Consider the following 25,657-nt stretch of genomic DNA (forward strand, 5'->3'; position numbering starts at 1 on the left):
TTCTGGGCTGCATCATCCAGTGGTGTTTATCAGTGCAGTGGGACAGAGTAATTCACCTGAGCTACTGTCAATGTGAGGTTATATCCCAGAAGATATCAATGAGAATCTCTTCAAACTAATAGATGATTTTTTACTTCTATGAATCAGCATGTCATTGTTTGACTTTTTAGAGTGCTGTTTAATCACAATGTCTTCCACAATTATTTCATATTCCCTGTCTGGGAAGGAAGCATGCAGAGTCTATTTTCAACCACAGCTCCACTATTTTGCCAGCTCTTAAAGGAAAGGAATTTGCAACTGCTTGGAAGGACATATCAAAGGAGACAGGTCTGACCACGACTGTCACTACCAAAACTGCTTTCCTGTCACATACACTCCCCAAAGCTTTATTCTTGAGATGTCACAAAGTCAGAGCTATCTCCTCTCACATTAGTGAAGACTGGAAAGCTGCTTGCCCCACATGGCAACTGCAGTTTGCCAACAGCACTACCAAGCACAAGGTGCAGCATGACTAAGTTGTTGTCTGCCTATAGCATTCAGAGTCTTACATGTGTTTTGTGGCCTTTCTCCAGACCCCTGGACTCGGACAGAGTGTGTAAGATACTGCTTACCTGTGTTTGTAGGACACCCTCAATGGCTAGTGCTCCTGAATAACTTCAGGAATAAGTTTAGGGTACGAAAACCATACTAAAAACCGACACAACAGAAAAAGGGGAAGAAAATGCATGAGAGAAACTTCAGTCAAGTCTTCTGAACTTGGAAAACAGTGAACATTTCTATCCCCCAGAACTGCCTTGTGTAATTTTTGTTTTTCTCTGAGATGTTCAGCATACTTCTCATCTGTCTTACTTCAGATTTCCCAACACCTGAAGTCCAGTCCTCCTGCTTGCACGAAAACAAGAGCTGTGGGCCCTGACAGAAGACCACTGCCCAGTCTTCCTTCTCAAGAGTGCATATTCTCTTTTATATTATTGGCAATACTGTATCTCTAAAAAGTTTCAGTTTCTTGACCTTGTCTGTTGAAAGCTTTATTGCTTTTCTAACTCAGCTTCAAATTAACAGAACTTTTCTTCATTTCCTTGTTTACGTATTAGTTTCATTACTGCTGTCACACAGCTCTGGGGACAGAGCTAGTTAACGGCTGCCTCTTGACTGCTGCACACACAGTCACATGTTCTGCCCTGGGATATATGCATGTAATTCCTGTTGACAATGCAGGGAAAATCAATTTCATATGGCACTGAGAACTGCAACCACTTACGGAAGGCAGCATTTGACTCTTAGGGTTACACAGTCATTTCTAGTTTGGTAGGAAGTGGCACCACCGCACTATCAAAAATAGAGAAATGTAAGGATCAGAAACCTAACCAATTCATTCCATCCACAGGGGCCACAATTTCCAAGGGGAGAATTGATCCATTATCCTCATGTCATGCGTTTCTGGCCCATCCATCCTTTGTTGCACACAGGGATGTACACTTGTACAATGTACAATTCAAATTTTTACCTAGTAAATACTGGCTTTCCCATTCTAACCTCATTTGGCTTTTCCTGATTTAAAACAGGTTTAGATTTAGTTCTCTGCTTCCTAGTTTCACAGAACATACTCACTCGCTTAATGTAAGTGAAAGATGTCTTAGTCTGACCTGGAAGGCTGAGGAACCAGGGGTCATGCCCACTGCGCTGCTAGGGCCAGTGCTGTCAGTCTGAACAAAAAGCAAAGAACAGTAAAAACCCAAGGTCAAGGACTCTCTATATAAATGTTCTCCTGGTTTCATTGGCAATTATACCTCTATAACCGAGGAAAGATTGTAGGTGCATTTTTAAATGGAGAAGGTTGCCACCTACTTTTCAGATTTTTTTTTTTCTCTTTATTCTTACATCCTTGTCATTTGAATTAAAGGCTATGCTTTTGCTGTGCTGGCATCCATTGCAAGATTTGTAATAAATACACGGTTAGTCTGTACTCACTAAGCGAGCTTGTGGGCAATGGTATAGTCACTTAATATTACTGCTGCTTACTAAAGAACTCTCCCTACCAGTTGTAAAGTACAGTGTTTGGACAGCTACCTATTACTCTTAGCCTATGTACAGAGCTGAAAAAAAAAAAAAAAATGCCCAAAGCAGACAATTTTGAATACCAGCAGTCTTGAAAACTAAGTTTGTGATTCAAAAATTAGTTAAGTTACATGAAAAAAAGAAAACAGTTGAGAACATTTTCCCTCCTAAACATGAATGCTAGAGATAGAATAAAATAGCATCAAAAAAGATTTGCCTTTAGTTATGATTAAGGGGAGTCTGGGTTGCAGTCTATGCGATGGTGTCCTTTTATCTGATTATGGAAACTTCTTTAGCTAACCACATACCACCCTGTCTGCTTCTGTCAATTTCTTTATTGTAAAATACCCACATTTCAGGAGGGCTACTTTCATAGGATTTTCAAAAAAATATGCCACTTGGGCACTATTTTTTGTCTTATTTTTTTCTACACCGCTATTGAAAGGAATCTTCCACTCTATCCAAGAACATGCATGCTTACCTATCAATTCAGCAGCTGTCATCCGCAACACTATACTGTTTTTGAAAATCTGGTTCTTAGAATTTATATTTATTTATCTTCAGCTTCCAAAAGAAAAGGGAAATGCTTGAGTATCTTTTTTTTTGGTGGAGCTTTTCAAAGCTCCATTCTTTAATAAAACGAAAGAAAAAAACACACAGTAGCCTTCACAACACAGCTTTCAAAGAACATCCACTCATTACCATATAAATAGCACAGTCACTTACTCAGTATACCTTCTTCTGCCTATCATTCCAGTGTCAAGCCTGCAAGTTCAAAGGTGCACTGTTTTTTTTGCCAAAACCAGAAGGTCCATGTTTTGTCTAGTAGGCAATTATTTTATGAGGGAAGACTAATGGAACTTCAGTCCATTTTAAATGATGTATTTTCTGTCAGCCAAGCAGACTGGTTCTGAAATGCATGGCCCTGACAGTCAGACATGGCTTATGATACTCTGCTTAATTTCATGTCTACTGCAGAAATAGGTGAGTCATGCCAATAGCTACAAAAATGATCTTAGAGGTTTCAGAATATCTCACGTATAGGTACCATTGACTTATGTGACAACAAAAGAACACATATGCAAGACAATACACACTTTCATTCCACGCCTGCTGCTCCTAAACAACAAAATTTCCTATTTTAGATGTTTCCTCTGTTGCCCTATTGCATTCTAAACCCCATGGAATTATTATGTAACGTATAATACTGTGAAATACGAGGCAGATCAAACTCTCTCTGTTGGATATCAATTTAACCAGCCCAGAAAACTGCTTTTTTCCTTAAATTTGTGCTTTCTAAAACTGCAGAAGGAAAAGATTATTAGTCTAGAGCCACAGTTTGAGAACTACAACTTCAAAAACACCATGCATTTTCAGAAACTAATTCCGCATTACACGGTTGAGTTTCTCAGTGTTAATGTGGAAGATATGAACCAAGCCACAAATCTATTTACGGGAAGACTGCTTCATCTGCAGACCACCTCTTCACGCCTTGCAAACGGCCTCAGCAGCATTAATTCAGACAGTCTGTTGCCACTAAGAAAACAGATTTGTTCATCTCCACCCTACTCACATGGCACTGTGCGGAGGTAGAGATTGTCTCTTATGATCTGCTGGAGCTCATGGTCTACCGAACCTTTCTGGAACCGTAAATTGAGGTAGTGACGAAGGTCCTTATCAACAATGCCTCCTGTCAAGGAAAAGACAAATGAAAGCATAATTTAAAAATATATTGCTTTGACGGAAGCAATGAATCACTTGTAAAGTCTCAGTGGCTCATTTCCTTTCAGGTTTCACTCACGATGGATGACAGAAGCACAAAGAACTTTCTTGTTAAGGCATGCAGTTGGTATAATATTATTTAGTATTGCTAACTGTAATGGTTAAAAACAGTTAACAACAATTAACTGGCTAATTTTGTACAGTTCAGAAGATACATATAAGATTGTAGACAAAGGTGTCATTTTTTTTTTTCTGCACAAAACTGGAACATATTGTTATTATATAACTACCATGTATATCTAAATAATACATTATTAGGTATTATGTTCCCCATGACCTCGTACCAATTTCCCACCTGCTTATTAAACCAAAAAATCTTGATTCAAAATGTCTCTGTAGTGTTCGGTGTTTTCAGTCCAAGTATAACCAGAATAAAATGCAGTTGCACTTAATGATCATATAAATATGATATAATCTTTTGGGTTATCTATTTCTAATAGCAGTCACTTCTGAAAAAGACACTATTACAAACGAGGGTACATATTTTATTTCCACCACGGAAAAGAGTAATTAGTAACACAACATCTCAGCATAACATTGCAAACATGGACAAAGATTGAGTTAAAAGTCCTGTATTTGCCGCTTTTACGATAACTCTAGGACAAAACAACTTAAAGTACTGATTAGCCACTAACTGGTGTATCATGTTCCACTATTAAAGGCATACCTATAAATCTAATGCAACATGATTAATAAACATTTCCCAATACAGTTCCTCTCCATTTATTTTAACATGGATTATGGATCATGTTTATAATTATGGAAAAAAAGTCTATAAATAACTGCATTTCTTCCTTCTCTGAAATTCTGACATAAGAAGAACATAGAAAATCATTACTACACTGAGTTCTGGCATATATTCCTGAGATGAAAAATTGTAAGCAGATAGATCACTAACTTGTTGCTTCATACATTCGACCTTGAAACATTTTTCAAATGGCAGTTGCTATTGAACCCTCTGCCAAATGTCTTATTGACTTGGACTATATAAAGATTTTCCTGTAAAAAGGAACAAATAACATTCCTACCTAATTATTTGAAAGTCACTCCAGAGCACAAATAGCTATAAACTAAAATATATTTCTCCTTACAGCTATTCCTATTTATCTGCCAATTACATGTCCATAATCTTATTATTGCTGCTCTTCGTCAATAACTTCAAAATCTTTTGTTCTAGACTTATAAAAAGCTTATAAATAATTTCTCCCATCTTTAGCTAAAGGCAAAATAGCAGCACACTTTCATAATTTTTTTTTAAAAAAAGATTCCCAACTCATAATAGACCCAAAGAAATACCTGTGTGCCTGGTTCCCAGAAGCTGAGAACTTCCATACAGATCTCCGTTCTTCCAGAATCCCAGCTGAGCCACTTAGCTTGCTACTTGGGTACCACTAACCCTGCTTCTAACCATGAGCTCTGATTGCAGACCAGACCATCCTTACTCCTGCTAATTTCTTATGAGATTTCAGAGGAGGTGAGGGTAGAGGAGGCTGCAGAGAGATATTCTGCTCCTGTTCAGAATCAGCTGTCCTTTCTGATCGGCTGCAGAGAGTAAAGGTCCTGCAGCTCTTGCTCTTCTTGCTCTAATATAAGGAACATGCCCAGTGATGCAGATGCTTTCTGGCAGCCTGAGAAAATGCCAGCTCAAGAACAACAGCTGTAGCCTGCCCACTGACATAAACCTGAATCATTCAACTTATGACATAAGTAAGTTTGGGAACCTACACAGATTTCTGACCCTCAAAGTCCATTTTTTATTTACAGCCTTTTGCTTCAAACACAGCCATTTACTTCACCATGTGTTAACAAATGCACTAAAACCTCCTATGCACTTCATAAAAAGAGTCACCTGATATTGTTTGGCAAATTGCATATTCCAAACTGCAGTATGACATAGGATATTTAAAAGAGGAGATACCTACAGCATTATATTTGTTACATACAGATTCAAAAGTTCGTAACAGAAATAAAACCTGTATATGGTGCAGAGAAAGAAAACTTACCAGCTTCCAAGCACAAGTGTAACACATGTTTTTTTTCTTAATATCTGGGTATATACTGTCACATTCGCAAAGTCTGTTTTAAAGAGCAGTCAGATGAACTACAGACAGCACATGCACAATTTACAAATTTTCTTTGAAACAAAAATTGTTTCAGAAAGAAAGTTTCTGACCTAACTGACATTTTTCAATTCTTTGGGCATAAGCTACTTTTTTTTTTTTTTTCTTTTTTTTTTTTTGAATGTGGTATAACACTGAATTTTACAACCTGGAAAGTGTAAAAAATAAAATGGTTTCACAGTCCTGAAAAGCAGATGCAACATTTTTAATTAATCCTTCCAATTGTCATTCCTGTTCTTTTTTCCTCAAAAAAGCTTTGTTGTTTTACTTGATGCTTGTCAAAAGCTTGACTCCAGATATGCTTTCCACGTATTTATAACACCTGAGCTTTTGAGCAGCTTGATCCTTTTAAAGTACAAGCCGACCAAAATCTTGAGAATGTTAGTATGAGGGCACAAGACCTTTTCCAAGAAACTATAATGATTTGTAAGTATGTAAACTAGCTTGATTTAGCAGCAGTGAATTAGATCTTGTGTTACAGACTATACAAATAAAGAATAACATGAGCAATAATAATAGGACTATGTCCTTCAAAAGGCTGAAACAAGAATCTGAAAATATTTTAAAAACAAAAAATAATAAAATTAAAAAGTATTAAAATAAGAGACAGAAAATATTACTATTTGGTTTACTTTGGAAGGAAAAAAAGAAACAATGATTTTGTCAATAAGTTTATAGAAAGTGAAGTAATCAGAGAGAAACTGTTTTTCAAGGCAGTAACAACACTCCACTATTAATGGTCTCGTCGAACCCAGTCAGACATATGACTGATTTGGTTTCTATAAAATTCAGCTTTCCTTTATTTTCTCTTTTTGTAGTACAGTGAAAACCATTGAGAAGCAGAAAAATTTGTGACATGAACCTAAACCCCTAGTTTTCTATTATTCCCAGCCAGCCCACAACGGAGGACCTTGGAAAGATGCTTGAGGCACACTGTACCACCAACCCCATGGCAGCTCAGAGAGAAGGAGCTCACGCAGGCCGTATCCTGCTCACCATGCATGACAGCAAAAGGAAGAGCTGTTGTGTCGGAGGTGTTACACAGCACAAGATTTAGAAACCCAACTCAGAGACCATAATTTAAATTGTTCTTTGGCCACCACCATGGGAGGAGGCTGACAACAGCGGGATGGAGCACATGCTGGCTTGCAGCCATGCATGGCTTTATTTTTCCCTTTTTTTCCCGGTTTGAGGCCCATACTCTGTTTCGGTTTCGTTTCAGTTTCATTCCACTCCAGTGAATCCCACCGCTTTGCTAGCTGGGAAATATAGGACACGAATTAAATACTTCCAGTAATGACCTCTTGCATAACATATGTCTGGTTTAGATACAGCTACCAATCATGATGGTAAACTCATAACCATGAGTGAATTTGATTCTGGAGATTATAAAATTAGATACACTTGGATGAACTAAAAAATGCTCTGTTTGCTTGTTATACTCATGAATTTAATGAGCAAAGTATATCTTTTTACAGTGTTTTAATGCATTTCTGTCAAGTTTCCTTCCCTTTATAAAATCTAGTAGCAAAGTCAATCAGAAAAGAAATACAGAACACATACAAAAGGCTATTGAGTAGTTTGTAGCTCACTAAAAGACTCAAACACGAAGAACAAAATTGCCATTGCCAAGAAAATGATAAGGATAAAGGTTTATAATTTTCTCTATCCCTAAATATTGTAACTGGTTTTTAGTAACTTCCTATTTTGTAACCCACTGATGCTGCAGCTGGAGTCTACTCTTGTATTTTATTTTTCAGTGAAGGACTGCTTGTAAACATGAACATCCCTCTTGTTGCTCCCACAATGTTAGCTCTAAACAATATATTTCTTATCCTTAACACAATTTTTACGGTTATAACTTCTGAACAAACATTTTTGAGCATTCACCCATTAGTATTTTCCCATCTTGTGCTACAACCTTTCAGTGAATTGCCTTCCCAAAACCTGGTGCAGTAAATTATTTGGTTTTTAACAGTATAATCAATTGCATCTCAGCCAAGAATAATTTGCCTTAGATATTTTATTTGCTGGGAATAAAATGTAAAAGATTTCAATTTCCCTGGGTTCTATAAATACTCCTTCCTGGTTAGAAATATCTATGAGCAAGCAAGACTCTTACATCTAGATTTGCATTTGTACATGACCTGTGTCTGAGGAAAACAAAGGAAGTATCTTAGGATCTGTACCCTGTGAAAGCAGACAAGCTCATAAACTTTTAGTATAAACTACCTCCCCTCTTCTACTGCCCTACTTACATCAATCTGTGTCTCCCCTTGTTTTCAAAAAGCTTCCACTTCTGACTGTAAATTTAAGACATATTTGGCAAAGCCAAATGCCTCGGCTGAACAAGCTTTCATCAGCTTCATTAGGACTATTCTAATGGAGAACGTCACCCCAAATATTTACTCAGGTGTTACCTGGAGCTTTATATTAATACTATGGAATGCCTCCATGGACATCTGACAATAGCTCAAGTTTCTTCTGCACCTCTTCAGCAGAAGACACACAATTTGGTGCATGCTAGATGATCTTATCTTTCATCATTCACAGATGATTTAACTGACCTTTCAATCAGTAGCCTAAATGATGACTTGGATTCTTTAAACCAGATACCAGAAATATCTGATTTAATAGTTCTATTCTCTGCTGATGAAACAAAAAAAGACTTTTGCCCATGAAAGTGGCTGCAAGAATTTTTGTTTTGTGACTCTCTCAGAGATACATCAAGAAAATTACAGTCATCAGAAATAAGAAGCTGCGTACATAGTTTAATTGCTCATTTCTAAATACAGTCCAGTAAGAATTCAGGATACCTGAAATCGTCATATACAACCCCTCTCAACCACCTCCATCGGTTCAGTGACAGGATGCCTACTTACCTATAAAAATTTCTATGATTTTTTCATTCTGCCATATACAACGTAACCTGAGGAGACCTATAACCCCCTCCTCCAGTCCTGTTCTCCAGACCCACACAGCCCTAGGCTGGTGTAACCACAATAATCAGCAAGGCAAGCTTGAGCATCAGTGAGGGACTGGCACTACCCAGCTGTGAGAGCCCCTGTGTCAGCCAGGGCGCACACTTCTCACTGTGAGCTCCCTCAAGCAGTTGAAAAGATTTAAAATATAAAAAAAATATTAACTGCCACATTCCCTCTTCTCTCAAAGTTTCTCTCCGCAAGTGGTCTTCTCAGGAGAATGGCACCAAAGCGGGTTTTTTTTCCACAAGTCCAGTGATATTTTATTGTAATAAACTTTTTAAAAAATGCTTAATAAAGAATTCATTAAAGATGAATTAATGATTACCATCACGCACATGAATTACTAGTGTTTGTACTACAAACAATACTTTTTACACAAATGAAGTATGTCTTATCTTAGTACTTGATTAATAAGGATGTCATGCATTTAACATTTCTGAACCAGTATGAAATTATTTGCTTTAATAGTTTGTTTAACTGGCTAAAGTAACCAAAAAAATCACTTTTAAAAGGGAATATGAAAATTCCAAGTAATATTAAAACTCTTGATTGCATTATATAAGTATTCATTATTAAAATACAGCCTGCAAGTAAGCCTTTTTTAAGGGAAATTATTCTCAACAAACTTAGCTAATACTCAGAGAAGTATAAAGTTGAATGCTGGCATTTCGTTAAACATCGTATATTGGGCATATTCAACCCTGGAAGTTCCTTCAGGTTCCCATGTAAAATATGTAATCACTATAACAGTAATCTGAAAACAGTACAACAAAAATTCAGTAAATTTTAAGAAGTATGGATTACATTCCAGTCGTCAGTTGAAGATTACACATTTTATTTTTAAAGCCTTTCTGTCCCTAGATTAAACTCTATGGGTCTTCTTCGAACTTCTGCTTGCCTTCCACCACTACCTTCAGCCAAGTGTGCCATCAGACTTATCTTCAATCTCAAACCATCGGGGCTGAGCTATCATCACTGTGGAACGTGTAGTAAGATAAAATGTGACGGAGAACCAAGAGGGAATTATGGATGAGAATTAGACTCCTCAGTAAGAAAATTAATTTCTTTCATACTTGGGACTACTCCAAACAATTCTATTTCATGATCCTTTACTGGAGATCTAAACAAATTTCAAGAGTAAAGGTTTGGAAAAATGTACATCTTGGAGTTCTTATATGTGCCCTATATGATGAAAAACATTTTACAATTCAGTTTATTGATGGGGAAATGACCTTCTCTTTTATAGCCCACTATTTTTTAGTCTTTCCTTTTCTCTTTGTGTATGGATTATATTACTAACCTTTTTGCTTATTGATCTTTTATATTATATATCTTATTAATGTATACTGTATTTACCACACACTTGCACTTCCATCCTCATATATATCTCTCCTTTGATTTCTCCCTTCTAGGATTTTAAATTCAAAGTTTTAAAACACAGGAGTGTAGGGCTTACAAGATAAATTGCATAGGGATGGTACTATATACAGACTATAGGCTGTATTAAAAAAAAAATAATTAAAAAATCTAGACAAACTATGAATAATTTTCTCCACGATGAGCATTCATATTTGGATGTATGTCTCTGTACAAATATTCCTTAATCTCTGTGGGCAATGTATTTCACCTGCTCTCCTCAGATCAGGAGACAGGCTGAGGTTTGCACACTGTTTGATCTTCACAGGGGAGAAAGTTTCCACTTTCTCTGTTGCTAGGAATGGAGGAATCCTCACTGCCTAAGGACAACTTGGGTTCAATTCACCACTGTGTTACACCTACCCTTATGGTACCTTCTGGGGCAGTCTGAGTAAGGACTAGATCAACAGGACACCCTGCAGCAGCAACAAGATGAGACCAGCAACACTGAGGTTAGATTGATCCTTGGAATGCTGTGAAACCATATCGAGCCCTGGATTTATTTTCTTAGTTTTGTGGCAGTTTGAAATACGAGACCCAAGTGCGCACTGTGCCAAAAGCAAAAATGTGGTTCCTAATGATACAGGGAGACTGTGTTAGCAAACGAGTCAGCTGAGCCAAACACATCTGCATTTTCCACCTTATCACAGATTACTGAACTTCAGCTTTTATTACGATACTAGATCTCCAGTCCTTGTGACTACAGAAACACACTTCCATTGTGAAGCCAGTTGCAGCATCTTCCAGAGCCTGCTGGCAGCATGCCACATTGACTTTGAGACAGGCACTCCCAAGTTAACTTCAAAAACCTGCCATTTCACTAGTAAAACCATTTTGTAGCTTTGCGATTTAGAGATACTTTGTTTTGTCCTCTTCTTTTAATTGACCACCCAGCACAGTTCTCGACTGGAGTTTCTGGGAAATAGCATGACTGAACTGGTTGGTAACAAACCAATCAAGCTGTACTTCCTATAATAGAGAGGACAGTTTGGGGCACTTTGGTTTCAGAATACTTATGTTTTATTTGGTGTTCTAATTAGAAAGTGCATAAATAAAGTAAAAATGATGTTCGAATACTGCTTCTGCTTCTCTGCAAAGCCTGTCTGGAAATGAACTGCCTTTTACTCTCATTTTGAAATTCACTAAAGCTCATTATGAAACATCTGTTTGTAGGTGCCTCCAAAACATCATTGATTTGACTGACAGCTTACTCACAAACATTAATGATTGCTACTGAGATATTTAAAAGACTATGCTTGTTCCTACAAGACTTACTACAAGGGAAATAATTACCTTTACAGAGATTTTTGACAATCACTAAACTGTAAGGGATTATACATTTACTTATGAAGTGAGAACGTCAAAAACGACACTTAGCCTGCACAGTCATACAGAGCCCCCAGCAATATCTGCAAGGATAGACTTCTCTTGAAATTTGACAGATTTACAGAAGTCTTACTTCAAATACTACGTGGCATTCAGACGCCCCTACTCACAGAAATCTCCTTTTATTTGGACAAAGGGTACCACAACAGAGCTTGAAACTTGTTCAGGCCAATGTTTTTTATGTGACCTAACTCCTAGATGCAGTTCCCAAAGAAAATGATAGAAAAGTCCCAACTGACTTCAACAAGAACAGTTGGAAAAGGGAGATAAAACACCTTATTGGTATTCTTCTAAAGACAAAACCTCTTTGAAAATTGATGGCACATAAAGATGAAAACTCATAGAATAATTTAACCAGAGATTGACTGCAGAATACTAAGAACATTTGAACAGAAGTAATAAGTCTGGTTGTACCTTCAGAAAAAACATTTATATTGTTGTTTGGGCTGGATACATTGCCAGAAAGTTGTTTTGAATTCTAGAAAAATCCACATTAGCCACAAATGTCCAATACACAAGTATATGAAGGGGGGGAAAAAAAGTCATAAAAATGTATAAATTTCACTTTTTAATCAAACTATAGCAGAATATTTTTTTCTGTATGCAATTGGAAAAAAAAACCTCCATGCTTCTCTCTGCATGCTGCTTAATGACATGCTCATTAGAAAAAAACCACACTTACAAATTGACTTCTCTGGAAAAGCTCAAATGCAGCATTAGTCTCTGATAGATAATAATGATGATAATGCAGGGGTCATTCATTCTGGCTGGGTACAAATTATGCCTTACTATGTCAGTTTAATTCTCTGTGCTGTAAGGGTGAGACACCTAACACTGAAACCCTGCAACCTGTCTCAGGGCGTATGGTGGAGCAGCAATTTTAATGCCCAGAACACCTGCAAGGGCATGTTCAGACAGTATGCCTCAGGAACCAACCACACACATCTTACTTGCACCCAACAACACCTCTGCTCTCCATATCCAGAGCCTCCACATCCTCTCTGCCCTCCCCTCCAGGCTGCCTGCTCCTAAAAGCCTGTGCTGAGAGCTACATAGCTAGATTGTCGGTCTTCAAGAAGAATGTTACAAGTTTTATTATTCAAACAAAAGCAGAACTTACAAGAATATGTTCAAAATTGTCTTACTGAGGAAAAATGTTCTCCTGTCCTTGCTTTGCAATGGGTAAACCCAACTCCTCTTAAAAGTAGACAGCACCTGTTTTTCACCTTTAATGGAAAAGTTATTGTTCTGTTTAATACTCTTTTTCTGTGAATACAGCAATATGATTGTTCATCTACTAGGAACAAAAATGCGTGGTTTTTTTTTTCTCTAACACTTCCAGTTTTATATTCTTTGTGGAAGATGACTGCAATGGAACTTTGAGGTTTGACGCGTATTTGAATAAAATATGAAAGACTGGATCGGAGTAGTGGCATAGTTTTACCAGACATGAATTATTTGAAAGGTATTTTTCTTAAATCATTCTGCACAATTTTAATTGCTTGAGATAGAGACTTATTTTCCTTACTTCTGGAAATAATATTGCCATATTAATAGGCTGTTGACTGCGTGCTGACATTTTGTAAAAAGAGAAAGATTAATCTGGTTAAAAAAAAAAATCTCAGTAACACACAATTTATGAGGGAAGCAAGCTCACAGAGGCTACCATTGTATGAATTCTACTAATAGTTACAAAATACGATTTAAGTTGGTATCTGAATCATGGGAGCCCAGTTTTTTTAAGTCTTTGCAGCATCTTAGTCTGAACCCATAATGTACCATGAAAAATCATTTCTTCCTAGCTTTCCAATAGCTTGTTGCATAAATAGCAGAACACCACTTTGCACACTTTATACTCATGACACTTACCAAGTGGTAACTCAACTTGCAATAGATAAACTGAACTTTGAAAGCAGAGTTCACAAAATTATTGTTGTTCTCTGAGATCAAATTGCATGTATGTTACCAAATGCATATCCTTCACCCAAAAACCTGTTTTTTCTGAATCAAGTGTCATGACTTGCATATCAAGTTAAAGAAAGAGTAAAACGATGAGAAAAATTAAAACAGGAGGTGCTTTACAACTATTTTTCAGTAATGGAAATTAAGACAACACAAAACATGGAAATAAGCCTGAGGTCAAGAAGGTGTCCTCCAGCTTTATACACTACACAATACTCAGCCCAATTAAGTGACACAGTCCTCTCTGTTTCATTTCTGGATCATGTTACTTTCAGCTTGAAGTCCATAGTGATACCATCTTGCAGCTGTCACAGATGTTAACCAGGGTTCTGCCCAGCCAGTAACTTAATAGAAAATTTCTCAGCACATGAAACCAAAATGAAAGTCATGCTGGAAACTGAGCAACTAACAGAAACTAAGCCAAGTGTGGGTGAATGCCTCAGCATGTCGAGGCCAAAGGACCAGTGGATGCACTATTTAGTCCTATGATAGTGCTGAAGTGGTGATACATGCTACAGACTAAGAAACCTGCATTTCAGTCAAGACAGAAGAGCAGATGAAGTCTGTAAAGTGTTTGGGATTCTCTGGAATGAAAATTGCAGTACTAATTGAACAGGTCATTATTAGGCTTAAAACCAAACCATTCAAGAGACAACTAGACTAGCAGTGGACATATTTAGAGCTTTACAAGAAGACTGCACTATTAATTCCATTGAAAGTATAGCAGACATATTTCTAAGGCTATATATTATTCAGGTTTTCATTTTATACTGGCTTGGGAATTAGAGCCTTTAACCAAGAAGTTTTCTTCCCTTGCCTGGTGGAGGCCATTCTCTATAGGGCATCCAAGACAGTTAAAGATTATACAAGTGACTGTCAGAAAAACTTTCTGACAAAATGTATGTAAAAAGTTGGAAATAGTACACAATTTCACTATAAAACTAATTTTTTAAAAAGCTAGATATAGCTAGAAAAAATTTATAAGAAAATAAGCATCTACTGTTTAAAATGACTGCATAAAAAGGCATAAGTGATCCTATTTTCTTTCTTGAAGACATCTAAAACCTCAACATTCTTTGTTTGTGCCGCCTTATAAAGTGTTTAATAACCTTACAAGAATAATTAATAATTAATACTGAGAATATTAAAGACTGGCATAAAGAATAAATTTTAGTTTGGGAAAGACATGTGAAGGTACAAATAAATGAAGAGATTTGCTTGGTTTTGATGTAAAGTTGAAAAAAGTACTAATTTGTCAGTGAAGCATCTTTTATCGTGACAAACTTACTAGCTATTTTAGCACAAGAGCATGACAGACAGTTTCTGTTACCTTAATACAAAACCCATTCAAAGCATTTTCTGGCACCATCCATCACACTAGGCAAGCTTTGACGATGTACAGTAAAAGTACAATCAAAGCAGTGTAAATTTTGGTAAAAGATTGAGTCATACTTTAATATGAAAAATTAAAATGAAGTTGTTGAGGCCTGAATAGCCCTGTGCAGCAACATGCATCAGGTTTGCTACAGAATGTCTCTAGAATAACTTTGACATTTTACCCTACTTATGCCTTAATTAAATCCAGCAGTATTGTCATAAAATCTCCCAGCTACAGGTACCAGTACATTTCAGATCAGAAGAAATATTGCTCTGGGTCAAGCTCTGGGCCGTTATGCTTAGCAGTCTGTCTGTGGCGAACACTTTGCCAAGGCAAAGAAAAAATCAACGTGCCCATCAGAGCCTGGGTGCTCCAGCCTCTGCAATGTGGCAGGGCAGGCATCCTCTCTAATTCTGCCTCTGAATCACTCTCACTGACGATACAATTCCTACAGTCCCTCTTTCTTCCACATATAGAAAGGCAAATCTTCCTACTTGTTTCAGGGAGAAGCTGGCAGGATAAAATTCAAGCAAACAAATAACTAAACACCAAATACAACTGAGAGATTTGTAGGTGACCAAGAAAATTATTTCCCTGTACTTACTGCTGACAGTGTTTTCTATGCAGTGACAATACTGTTCTTCACTTCTAGGCGGGGATATGAGCTAGATGAACTCACATCTCTCTATTAGTGAACAATAGCAGATCCCCAGCATGCAAAGAAAAGGTAGTTTCAAATTAGCTTGTTCTCAAATAGATACAAAAATACGTTTGATTTTTTAATCAAAAAATAAAAGTCTTTGTAATGTCACTCAATAAGTACTTTCAAGTTATTGTATGTTGCCAAGACCAGCCAATAAAGCAATGTCTTTAGGCAAACAAAGGGACCTTTTGTGTAGTACGGTACTTTAGCATGAAAGACAGCACTTGGTCTTGGAACACTGAACCAGCTGCTCAGTGCGTGAAGAAGCTGTTACATTCTGGGACAGTCTCAGTTGGTTAGCTGACTCTCCTTGTGTTGATTTAATTAGCAGTGCCGGAAAATTTAAATGACCAAAAAAGACACTGTGCATTGTCCAAAATTACATTGTGCAAAATGTGTGTGCTTACATAATATGTTTCAACAAAAAAAAAATAAAATGCTCCTGTTCCCAGGAGCTCTAGGCAGACAGATGGTGGGTACTCCAGCAAGATCATGCACTTCGCCTGCAGAGAAGCGATGCCCTCAACCTCTGGGGAAGAGACTGCTGCTGCACTTCTGTAATACCCCAGTTTGCTGATCCACAGAACAAAATACAGGATTACAGCTGGACTAAAATTGCTCACTCTGCATTCCCAGAAGCAGGAAGGTGTCACAACAGGGGAAAAAAATGAGATGACAGAGTTGTAGGTTCATTTTGTTACCCTTCAGGCACATTGCCCCCATGGCTATGATCTACAGGACTGAAATCAATACACTGTGGAGTTCAGAAGTATGCTTAGCTGTTTCATACAGAATATATTACATTTTCACAGTTGTTACTTAATTAAAAGAGAAAACTAGAGGGCTAAAATCATGGGAAAATAAAGAATTTGGCAAGCCACTGAGGTGTGGATTAATAGCTACACATTTCCAGCTTTATCTGCGCATGTTAAGGTCAGTATCAGTGCACATGGTACAAAGCCATTAAAAGTGCCTCAGATATGAATACTGTCAAGGAGGATGTTCCTGCAATTTCACCTGCCTTTTTTCTGTTGAAAAAGGCACCTCATAAAATGTTAGATCTGTACTTTCTCAATGCCATAGCCGCCTTCTAGTGCTATAGACCCTATATGCTACAAGTAAGATTTACACCATTGTCCTGGTTTGAGCTAAAACAGAACTAACTCTGATTTTACTTTTGAGTTAAGTCTCTTCTAAGTGACCGCACTTTCTGAAAAACAGCAGCATGTTTCTTCAGTCAGTGACTGCTTCTAGCAGTAACAACACTTGATGTTTATAGTTAATACCAAGGAATGGTATGCAGAAAGGCTCTTGCTTATAATTGCTCCTGTAAGCAAACCAGGTCACTGCTAAATTCTGTATCCCGTGTTGAGGTGCTGGAAGTGAGAAGGGGTCAGAGCAAAGTGAAAGATTGCACCTGCAGGGAGGAGCGAGCTGGACAGGTGATCCAAAAATGACCAAGTATTCCACCCCATACAAGTCACATCCAGTATAAAGCTAAGGGATCACAAGGGTTAAGTTCTTCTTCCTCGATGGCCAACATCCAAGAAGGACTGCGTCCATTCTCCTGTCTGTGATCCCGACCCCTGCATTCCTGAACCCAGCTCCTGCAACCCATCTGCTGCTGAGTCCAGCCTGGGACTGACCCAGTGCCAGCCCTGCACCATTAGCGGTGACGTACTGGCATTAGGGAGTTTGGGTTCGGTATTGTTTTTTTGTATATTTGTATATATTTTATTATTTTCTTATTAATATTATTTATTTTTTCTTATTATTGTTGTTATTTCATTAAAGCTGTGTTATTTTTCTTTTCCCATCCATAAGTCTCTCTCCCTTACTTTCTCTCCCTTCCCCTTCTGGGGAGGGAGAGGGGTCAATAGAGACCATCTGTCATTCTTTAGTGGTCCTCCCAGCCCTAACCCATGATGACCATGTAAGAAATGCTGACAGTCAATTTCTTTGCTTTCTTTTTTTTTTTTTTTTTAACTGCTTGACAGTATTAAACTAGCATGCAGAGATAATGGACAGATCTATGTTTTTAAATCAGGAAGCTAGTAAAAATTTTCTGTTTCTAAAAGACTGCAATAAAAAAATGAAATTAAACCCATAAAGGGACAGATTCTTGGCTCCTTATGTAGCTGTGGTGAAGAAGAAGAGTTCATCTCATGTATTCTTCTATATCATAAAGACAGAAAGGAAACAGAAAACTTCAGCAGTTGGCTTTATTTTACCTATATCCACTTGTAACACTACTGTGAGGCCTTCCGGGACACATACTGGTAGACTTCAGCCTCATATGCAGAACAATGCTAGCGTGCAAGTTGGACTGTTTACTCATCCTATACTAACAAGCTCAAATAATGCGTATGCCAGAGTGGGTCTGCATTCAGATTTTGGGGTGTAAGATGTCAGAGCAGAGAAAACAGAGCTGAACCCAGAGGGTTACATTCAGGGATGCTGCAATTCTCTCTGTTGCTTTAGGAAGATAGACGAAGGATGATCACACAGGAAGAAAAATTACTTTGCTATGCATATTTCATGCAATAAATAAACCATAGCATTCACTGCACTTTAGGAAGGAGCTTTTTTATTTCAGAGTAAAATGTGCTAAGCATTTGATTTGAATGTTGAAGTTGCTTTCTGAAGACTCCTTGAGCTGCCAAATGATCACCCAAAATCATAAGTTAGTTTACATGACAGAAGAACTCAACTCCTGCATCAGACTTACTCTATTTGAAGCTCTCAAAAACTGCATGGATATCTGAAAAGATGATGTGGCTTGGGGATCAATATTAATCGACAGCCTGCCCTACCTATTGACTTTTCATATGTTAGCAGTTCTGATAAGGAGTTAGTTATGCTTGGCCTGAAACATGTTGGACATATTTCATGAAGAATCCTGCACAAAAATTTGCACTGACACTAGCATTAATTAGCTCGGTCAGCTAGCCTGACTAATTGGAATCTTTGAGACTTCAGTTCACAAACATCCACTGCTTAAGAAATCCAATTCACTGCTTAAGGGCATGAAATCTATAAAGAGACCCTGTCTAAAACTGCTTTCTTTTTCTTCCTTTTCAGTTTCCTTCTAGCCTTTCCTTCTACCCTTTTTCTTCCTCTGTCACACTCTCATCTTGCCTTTCCCATTTCTCCTCTCTTTTTTTGATGCTCAATACTTGTTTACTTTCTAGTATGATAACTGAAGCCTGCCATAAGGTGGTGACTGCTGAAGGGAGCTCTAGGCATGCCAGTCACACTGAGTCCTCCCCAGAGGAAGAGATATCTGAAAGGCCAAAACTCTTGATGTCCCAAACAAGCAAGCATAGATGGGTCTGTATAAATCTGCATGAATCTAGTGTCCTTATACTTGTTTCATGCCATAGTTGTCAGAGCTAAGGAAATATCTTACAAAACAGGAAAGATCTATGTATGTCTGTATCAGTATAGTACAGGCAGACCAGCCTAGAGACTTTCAGACTATAATACTGAGGGGAAAAAATACTTTTGCTTGCTATTAAAGAACATAATAAATGAAATACCATTTAGAGCCCTTGCTAATAATAAAATATTTTTGCAGAAATATTTAAACCAAGTTGCAATAGTGTTGGCGTGTCAGTTTAACTCAAAACCCAGATTCAGTATTAGCTTTCTACATCAAATTAGTGAACTCCTGAGTGGGAATATTCAGAGCTGAGGAACTCTTGTTTTAACTGAGAAGGTGAGGGAAATGCAAATCATGTTTGCCCCAGCAAAAAAAAAAAACCCAAAACATTTCAAGAAGTTTCTAAATGTGTAATGTTGGTTGAAGCTTGGAAAAAATCATCAGAAAGCCTGACTGGCTGCTTCAAGACAGACTTCAGTTGATGCTGTGATCTTATTCATGAGGTGAATTCAGAGGTATCCCACAAAGGTCTCAGGGTTTTTTTGGTGTTTTAATTAAACAAATGGAGGAGAGACATTTCAAAGAAAATTGAGTAGAATAGTCTCTCCTGTATTGCAGTCTACAGGCATCTTTCTAATCAGCAAAAGACCAAAGACACCAGGAAAAAAGGATCTGATTTTTGTTCTTAAGGAACACATAAAAGATGTACTAATTCACTAGTTGTAAGGAAGAGTTAGCAGATGCCCTAATTCAGAAAGGGAATAGTCAATGTATGGAGTTAACAACTTTTTTGGTTGGAGATATTTCAGTGATAAAGGGAATACCATACATCAAGGAAAAGTAAGAGGAAAGCTAACATCTGAGAATGCTGCCAGCATTGTAGTATCTCCTAAAAATTATCAACTAATACTGAATGCTTTTGTGAATGGTTAAAGAGAGGACATATCTATATTAGCAAATATTGCAGTTTGATGGCAGCAGACTGGTAGAGCAACTGCTCGAGGACCTAACATTCAGACTTGTTCTAGCCTAATCCCATGGACTCAGTGACCACTCAGAGCTGGTCACATCCTGGTTTATCCTCATCCAAAATGAACCCACCCTGCATCCTGTGAGACTGATCTGCAGGATGAACTAAAATGCATCAAAGTAGGAACCATCAGGATATTTACTTCAGAAGAATATTCCTGATAGGAATTGAAATGCTAAAGCATATGCACCCATATTTACTTTCTTGCTGATTGCCTTCAGTATGCTGAAATCTGAAGAAAAAACTTCACAATGACTGTAGAATTCATCTCCTCAATCAACAGCTGTGATGTAAGGTGTAACGCCTATATACATATTTCAACGTGTGTTTTGATGAAAGCGGTGACTAAAGTAGATTCTGATTATATTTATAACTTTGTTTCAGTAACAGTTCAGAGGAATTTACATTATGATCACTATACAAATTTGATTAACTTGTGCTGGGAATAAATCACTTTTCATTAATAAATTAGAATTGCTCTGGTAATAATATAAAATTAATTTCTCATTGCAAGTAGGCTTCTCCTGTTTTTAAAAATTCTTTCTTTTCATGCTATACTAATGTATCCTATGCCTCTTGTTTTCGCTCCTGTTCTACAGGCAACACATAAAGGTTATCTGTTGCCCTAACAAGTACCTGAAGAGATACTCAATACTATTGCTACTTTCGGTTTTATTACCATTATTATTATTCATCCATGTATTAATTTGTGCCCAAAATAGAATACCACAAGGGGAAAAAGGATGTATTTTGGGATAGCAGCCAACTACTACACCACAAACAAGAAAAACATTGCTGAAAAATATTGGATGTTATAAATAATTTATTCAGAGTTTCAGATTCAAAGTAGCCAGGCTGCCAAAGGCTACTGAAACAGTGATTGGGTTAGAAAAATGTCACTGAGCAATTTGTATGTCTGTAAACATGGAACTGAGCATGAGACAGACTTAGTATTACTTTTCTTTTAATTTTATGTTTCAAGGCAAATTACATTTTCTGAATTTCTGCATCACAAATGTGGGGAATTTAAAAGCATTATACAAAGAAGTCAGATCTATCATTTGATGGGTGCAGATTTGGAAAGATCAAAAACTGCTCCAAAGATACGCAAAGGCATGAAGTTACATTTTAAGATTACGCATACTAATGCTTGATGTTCAAAGTCAGAAAAAAGCATTAGATGATTTAGTCTGACCTCCCACACACTGCAGGACATGCTATTTCAGCCAGTGACCCCTGTATTAAGCCTATTAATTTAAGTTTGCTACACCACTTTCCATAAAGGTCTGTAGGCTTGAAGATGAAAAAAGACGGAGAATCCTCTCTTTCTTTTCTAGATTAGTTGGCCTTGGTCTAAAAAAATTATGCCTTAATTTTAATTTGAGTGACTCTGATTTCAGTTGCCAGTCCTTGGCTAAAGTATCTCTCTTTCCCTGCCATAACGAAATACCTGGAATAGCTTCATGAAAATAATGTGTACATTGTAAATTAAACCACTTTATTTTTCTTTCTTTTTTCTTCCTTTTTGCCCTCTTATTGTTGAGCCAAACAAACTGAGGGACTGAATTTCTCTGGTTTTACATCTCATGGATGTTTTTCCCTACAGGTAATTTCTAATTTGTCTACACCACGGTTAAAGAACAGAGAGCAGAGCTGCACACAGACTCACCACTGACTCACCAAAAGCCACAGCATACCCGTGACTGCACCGCAACTGAAATTGCTGGGAATTTAATGCCTTTTTACAGGAACTAATTGAAATAAACTCTTAGCTCTTCTGAAAAAACCCTTAATTTTTCACACTGCCTGCAGAATGCTGTATATTTAAGCATATTTCAGTACCAGAACAAGGAAGCTTTCAATTTTTTCAAAGCTCTTCCAACAGAAACTCACAGGAGTCAGAATAAAAAGAAGATACAAGACAACTATTTAGGGAAAGAAAAATGTTGAACAATTACAAAGCAAAGTAGGAAATAATTTAGTCATAGTGTCAATCACACTGTTCAATGGCACTTGTGACCAGTACAAAATATGTTCTAAGGAATTTGAAAAGACAAAAGTATGTACTGTGATTTCAAAGTCAGGCACCAGATTAGGAGGTGGATGTCTATATATTTTTGCTGATCTGGGCCTAGAAAACTTCAGCATTGCAAGAAAAAAATGAAGGAGTAAACCTGAAGTAAGATAAACAGAAAAATGTTTGCAAGAAGTAAGAATAAAGTCTTAAACATTATTTCCTTTATGAAAAATGGACTTGCACAAATAACTCTAAAGTATCTAGTTTCCATTAACTCGTATATTTCCATATAATTTTCACCTACTTGCCTAAAGTTTATTGGTACTGATACCCCTAAAAGGTGAATTGTTTATGATGCAGAACAAACTCTGTATTTTACAGCACAAAGATACTACAATAAGATCACATTTCTTGTATTACTGAAATGTATCTTCTTAAATATTTTAAATCTAGGTGTGCTGGTTTTGGCTGGCGTGGAGTTATTGTTGTTCATAGTAGCTGGCATTCAGCTATGTTTTCAATTTGTGCTAGAAACAGTGTTTATAACACACTACTGTTCCAGTTTTACTGAGCAGTGCTGACACAGAGCCAAGGCCTTTGCTGCCCCTCACACCACCCCACCAGCGAGCAGGCTGGGGTGCACAAGGAGTTGGGAGGGGACACAGCCGGGACAGCTGACCTCAACGGACCAAAGGGATTCTCCATACCATTCATGCTCAGCAATAAAACTAGCGGGAAGGTTGGTGGGGGCTGCTGCTCAGGGACTGGCTGGGCATTGGCCTGCTGGTGGTGAGCAATTGTTTTCATTTGCATGATTTGTCTTTCTTAGGTTTCATTTCTCTCTCTTTGTTATTTTCATTTTCATTACAACTTACTATTATTAATATTATTTTATTTTATTTCAATTATCAAATGCTCTTATCTCAACCCATGAGTTTTCTCACTTTTACCCTTCCAATTCTCTTCCCTTCATCCTCCTGGGGGGCAGTGAGCGAGCAGCCTTATAGTGGCCTTCCAGTACCTGAAGAGGGCCTGCAGGAAAGGTGGGGAGGGACTATTTACAAGGGCCTGCAGTGATAGGACAGGGGGTAATGGTTGGAAGCTGGGAGAGGGCAGGTTTAGACTAGATATAAGAAAGAGATTCTTCCCCCTGAGGGTGGTGAGACACTGGAACAGGTTGCCTAAGGAAGTTGTGGATGCTGCATCCCTGGCAGTGTTCAAGGCCAGGTTGGATGGAGCCTTGAGCAACCTGGTCTAGTGGAAGGTGTCCCTGCCACGGCAGGGGGCTTGGAACTAGATGATCTTTGAGATCTCCTCCAACCCGAACCATTCTATGATTCTATGTTTCTATGAAAACTGTAACCATCTTCTTAAGAACAGTATTTCACATATTGTAGTGCTGTAGCTGGTGCTGGGCTCTGAAAACAACTGTTTAAACAGGGATTCCTGGAATGGAGCCAGATTAGTTACAGGTGCTGTGTCCACTGCTGGTGAGTGCATTAGAGGTGGAAGTGATGTCCTGAAAATCAATGGAACTTCTCTTACCTCGCAGTAGTATGAAAGACTTTTCTCTGCAAGAATTAACAGCTAACAAGTGATAAAAGTCTATAAAAAGTCCAATATATCTCTTCATTCTATATTAAGACTATCCGAAAAATGTTAGATGCACCAAAAAGCTGAAGTTTCCAGTAAAGTGGATATGCTTTTAAAACAAAACCTTTTTCTCTTTTCACTGTATATTAGGTGGTCAAAAAACTACTTGCATTTTATGTACTGAAGGTCAATTAGAATAATGCTGTCCTGTCCATAAAATTAAATCAGTTTAAGTATGCACCTTCTGGGCTGTCCAGTAAGTTCCTGCTGAGGTGCTATCTGTGAAGATCATTTAGTTTCTGCATTTGAAACCACCATTTAAAAGCAATTTGTAAAACCAGGATGTTTATGAGGTTGCATTCTGGACCACGCAACTGCTAAATTTACTGTGTTTGGAAATTCTAATTCTACACATACCTACAGAAAACAAGATCAAATTTCACAGATAATCTGCTGCTCTGCTTCATAATTTGTGATTTGCACATGAACGTCTTTGCAGCAAAATATCTCAATGGTGTTTTCACGTCAGTAGGTTTCAGCCGCAGCATGCTACACTTTAACAAAAAGAAAATTGTTTCATTGTTACAGAAAGACCTTTTTAAATGTTTTGATGAGTCTCAGAAAAGACTTGAGGATTCCTTCCAATAGGATTTTTGCCATACCTACAGAAATACAATCTTTGGTTTTCTTTAAGGCAATCACTTTACAATCTCATAGATTCAACTGTATAAAAGTAGAGGTATTAGGCTGTCAGCACTTATTCTCATCAATCAGTTTTCTTCTCTCCATACTCTCTTATCCCAACATAAGACAGCATTGTACCTCTTGTACTGCACAATCCTGAATAAAAATACCACATTTATAAAACAGGGGAATGACAGCTACAGAGAAAAGGTATTAGGCCACTAAATCAAATTATTTTTATTCTACTTGTTATCCATTTGTTTTTGTCCCCACTTCCTATACTTCTCATCTTTCACCTCTGTATTAATAGTAAAAAACCAGAACTCTATGTGGCTCTGTTATCTGTGAGGGTATAAATTTCAGATTCCTATCAAAATCCCTTTAGGATAGTAATGATACTTAAGGCACATATTTTTTGATGGAAAAGAAGATACTCGTGTCTAAACTTCTGAAGTTACAAACTCCAAAGAGGCCACAGAAGCAGAGGGATGGCCAAAGTCTGGCTGTTCTCTACAGCCATGGGGCACCACCTGGGCTATTGGAAATTGTTACAGAGGTCCTTATCCCCCTTCCTTTTTCCACTGTCATACACTACTTGCTTTCATTCGCTTTCAGCTTTTAATTTTGTAAAGGCCTCCCTGATGCTGTTTTGCGTTGTCAGGGAATTAATGGTACAGATATTGGAAAAGGAAAATTAAAATTGAAAACAACCCAAAGCACTGAAGCTGAGGGATTCCTGACTTGCAGCCCCACTCATCTTTCATTCTTCACTTCCTGGCTATAAATTAAATGTTAACATAGAAGAAATATGATTCATCCGTAGCTATCTAAGAGTCAGGCACCCAGTCTGAACTAGTCATTTGGTCTCCCTCTGCAGTTAATATAGCAAGATGGGTACCATCATCCAATACTGAAACAAATGTCTGAGATTGGAGAATGACTGTTTTGGACAGCATGTTTCTTTCAAATGCCAAGAGAGGGGCTGAAAATTATATGCCTAACTTTTATACACTTAAACTGAGAGGAGACGTCCTGCCTAGTGCCTCTGCAGCACACGGTAGAGCCCAAGGAGACCGAAGCTTGATGCAGCTCCAGCAGCAGAAAGCTGCGCTCATGCTGCAAGTCCTGCTTCCCAGCAAGGCTGATTTTCTCGGGCACAACA

General features: G+C 37.7%; 1 protein-coding gene across 4 annotated transcripts in view; it reads right to left on the reverse strand.

Moving 5' to 3' along the window:
• MAGI2 (membrane associated guanylate kinase, WW and PDZ domain containing 2) overlaps nt 1-25,657 on the reverse strand; it is a 764,770-nt gene that overhangs the window by 521,054 nt on the left and 218,059 nt on the right. For all 4 annotated transcript variants that reach the window (XM_086474407.1, XM_086474391.1, XM_086474398.1 and 1 more), the window contains exon 2: nt 3,632-3,748. In XM_086474407.1, coding sequence (XP_086330533.1) covers nt 3,632-3,748 — 117 coding nt within the window. The remainder of the gene's footprint in view (nt 1-3,631; nt 3,749-25,657) is intronic.

Source organism: Leptosomus discolor, chromosome 1, assembly GCF_034619465.1.
Source record: "Leptosomus discolor isolate bLepDis1 chromosome 1, bLepDis1.hap2, whole genome shotgun sequence".
NCBI lineage: Eukaryota > Metazoa > Chordata > Aves > Leptosomiformes > Leptosomidae > Leptosomus > Leptosomus discolor.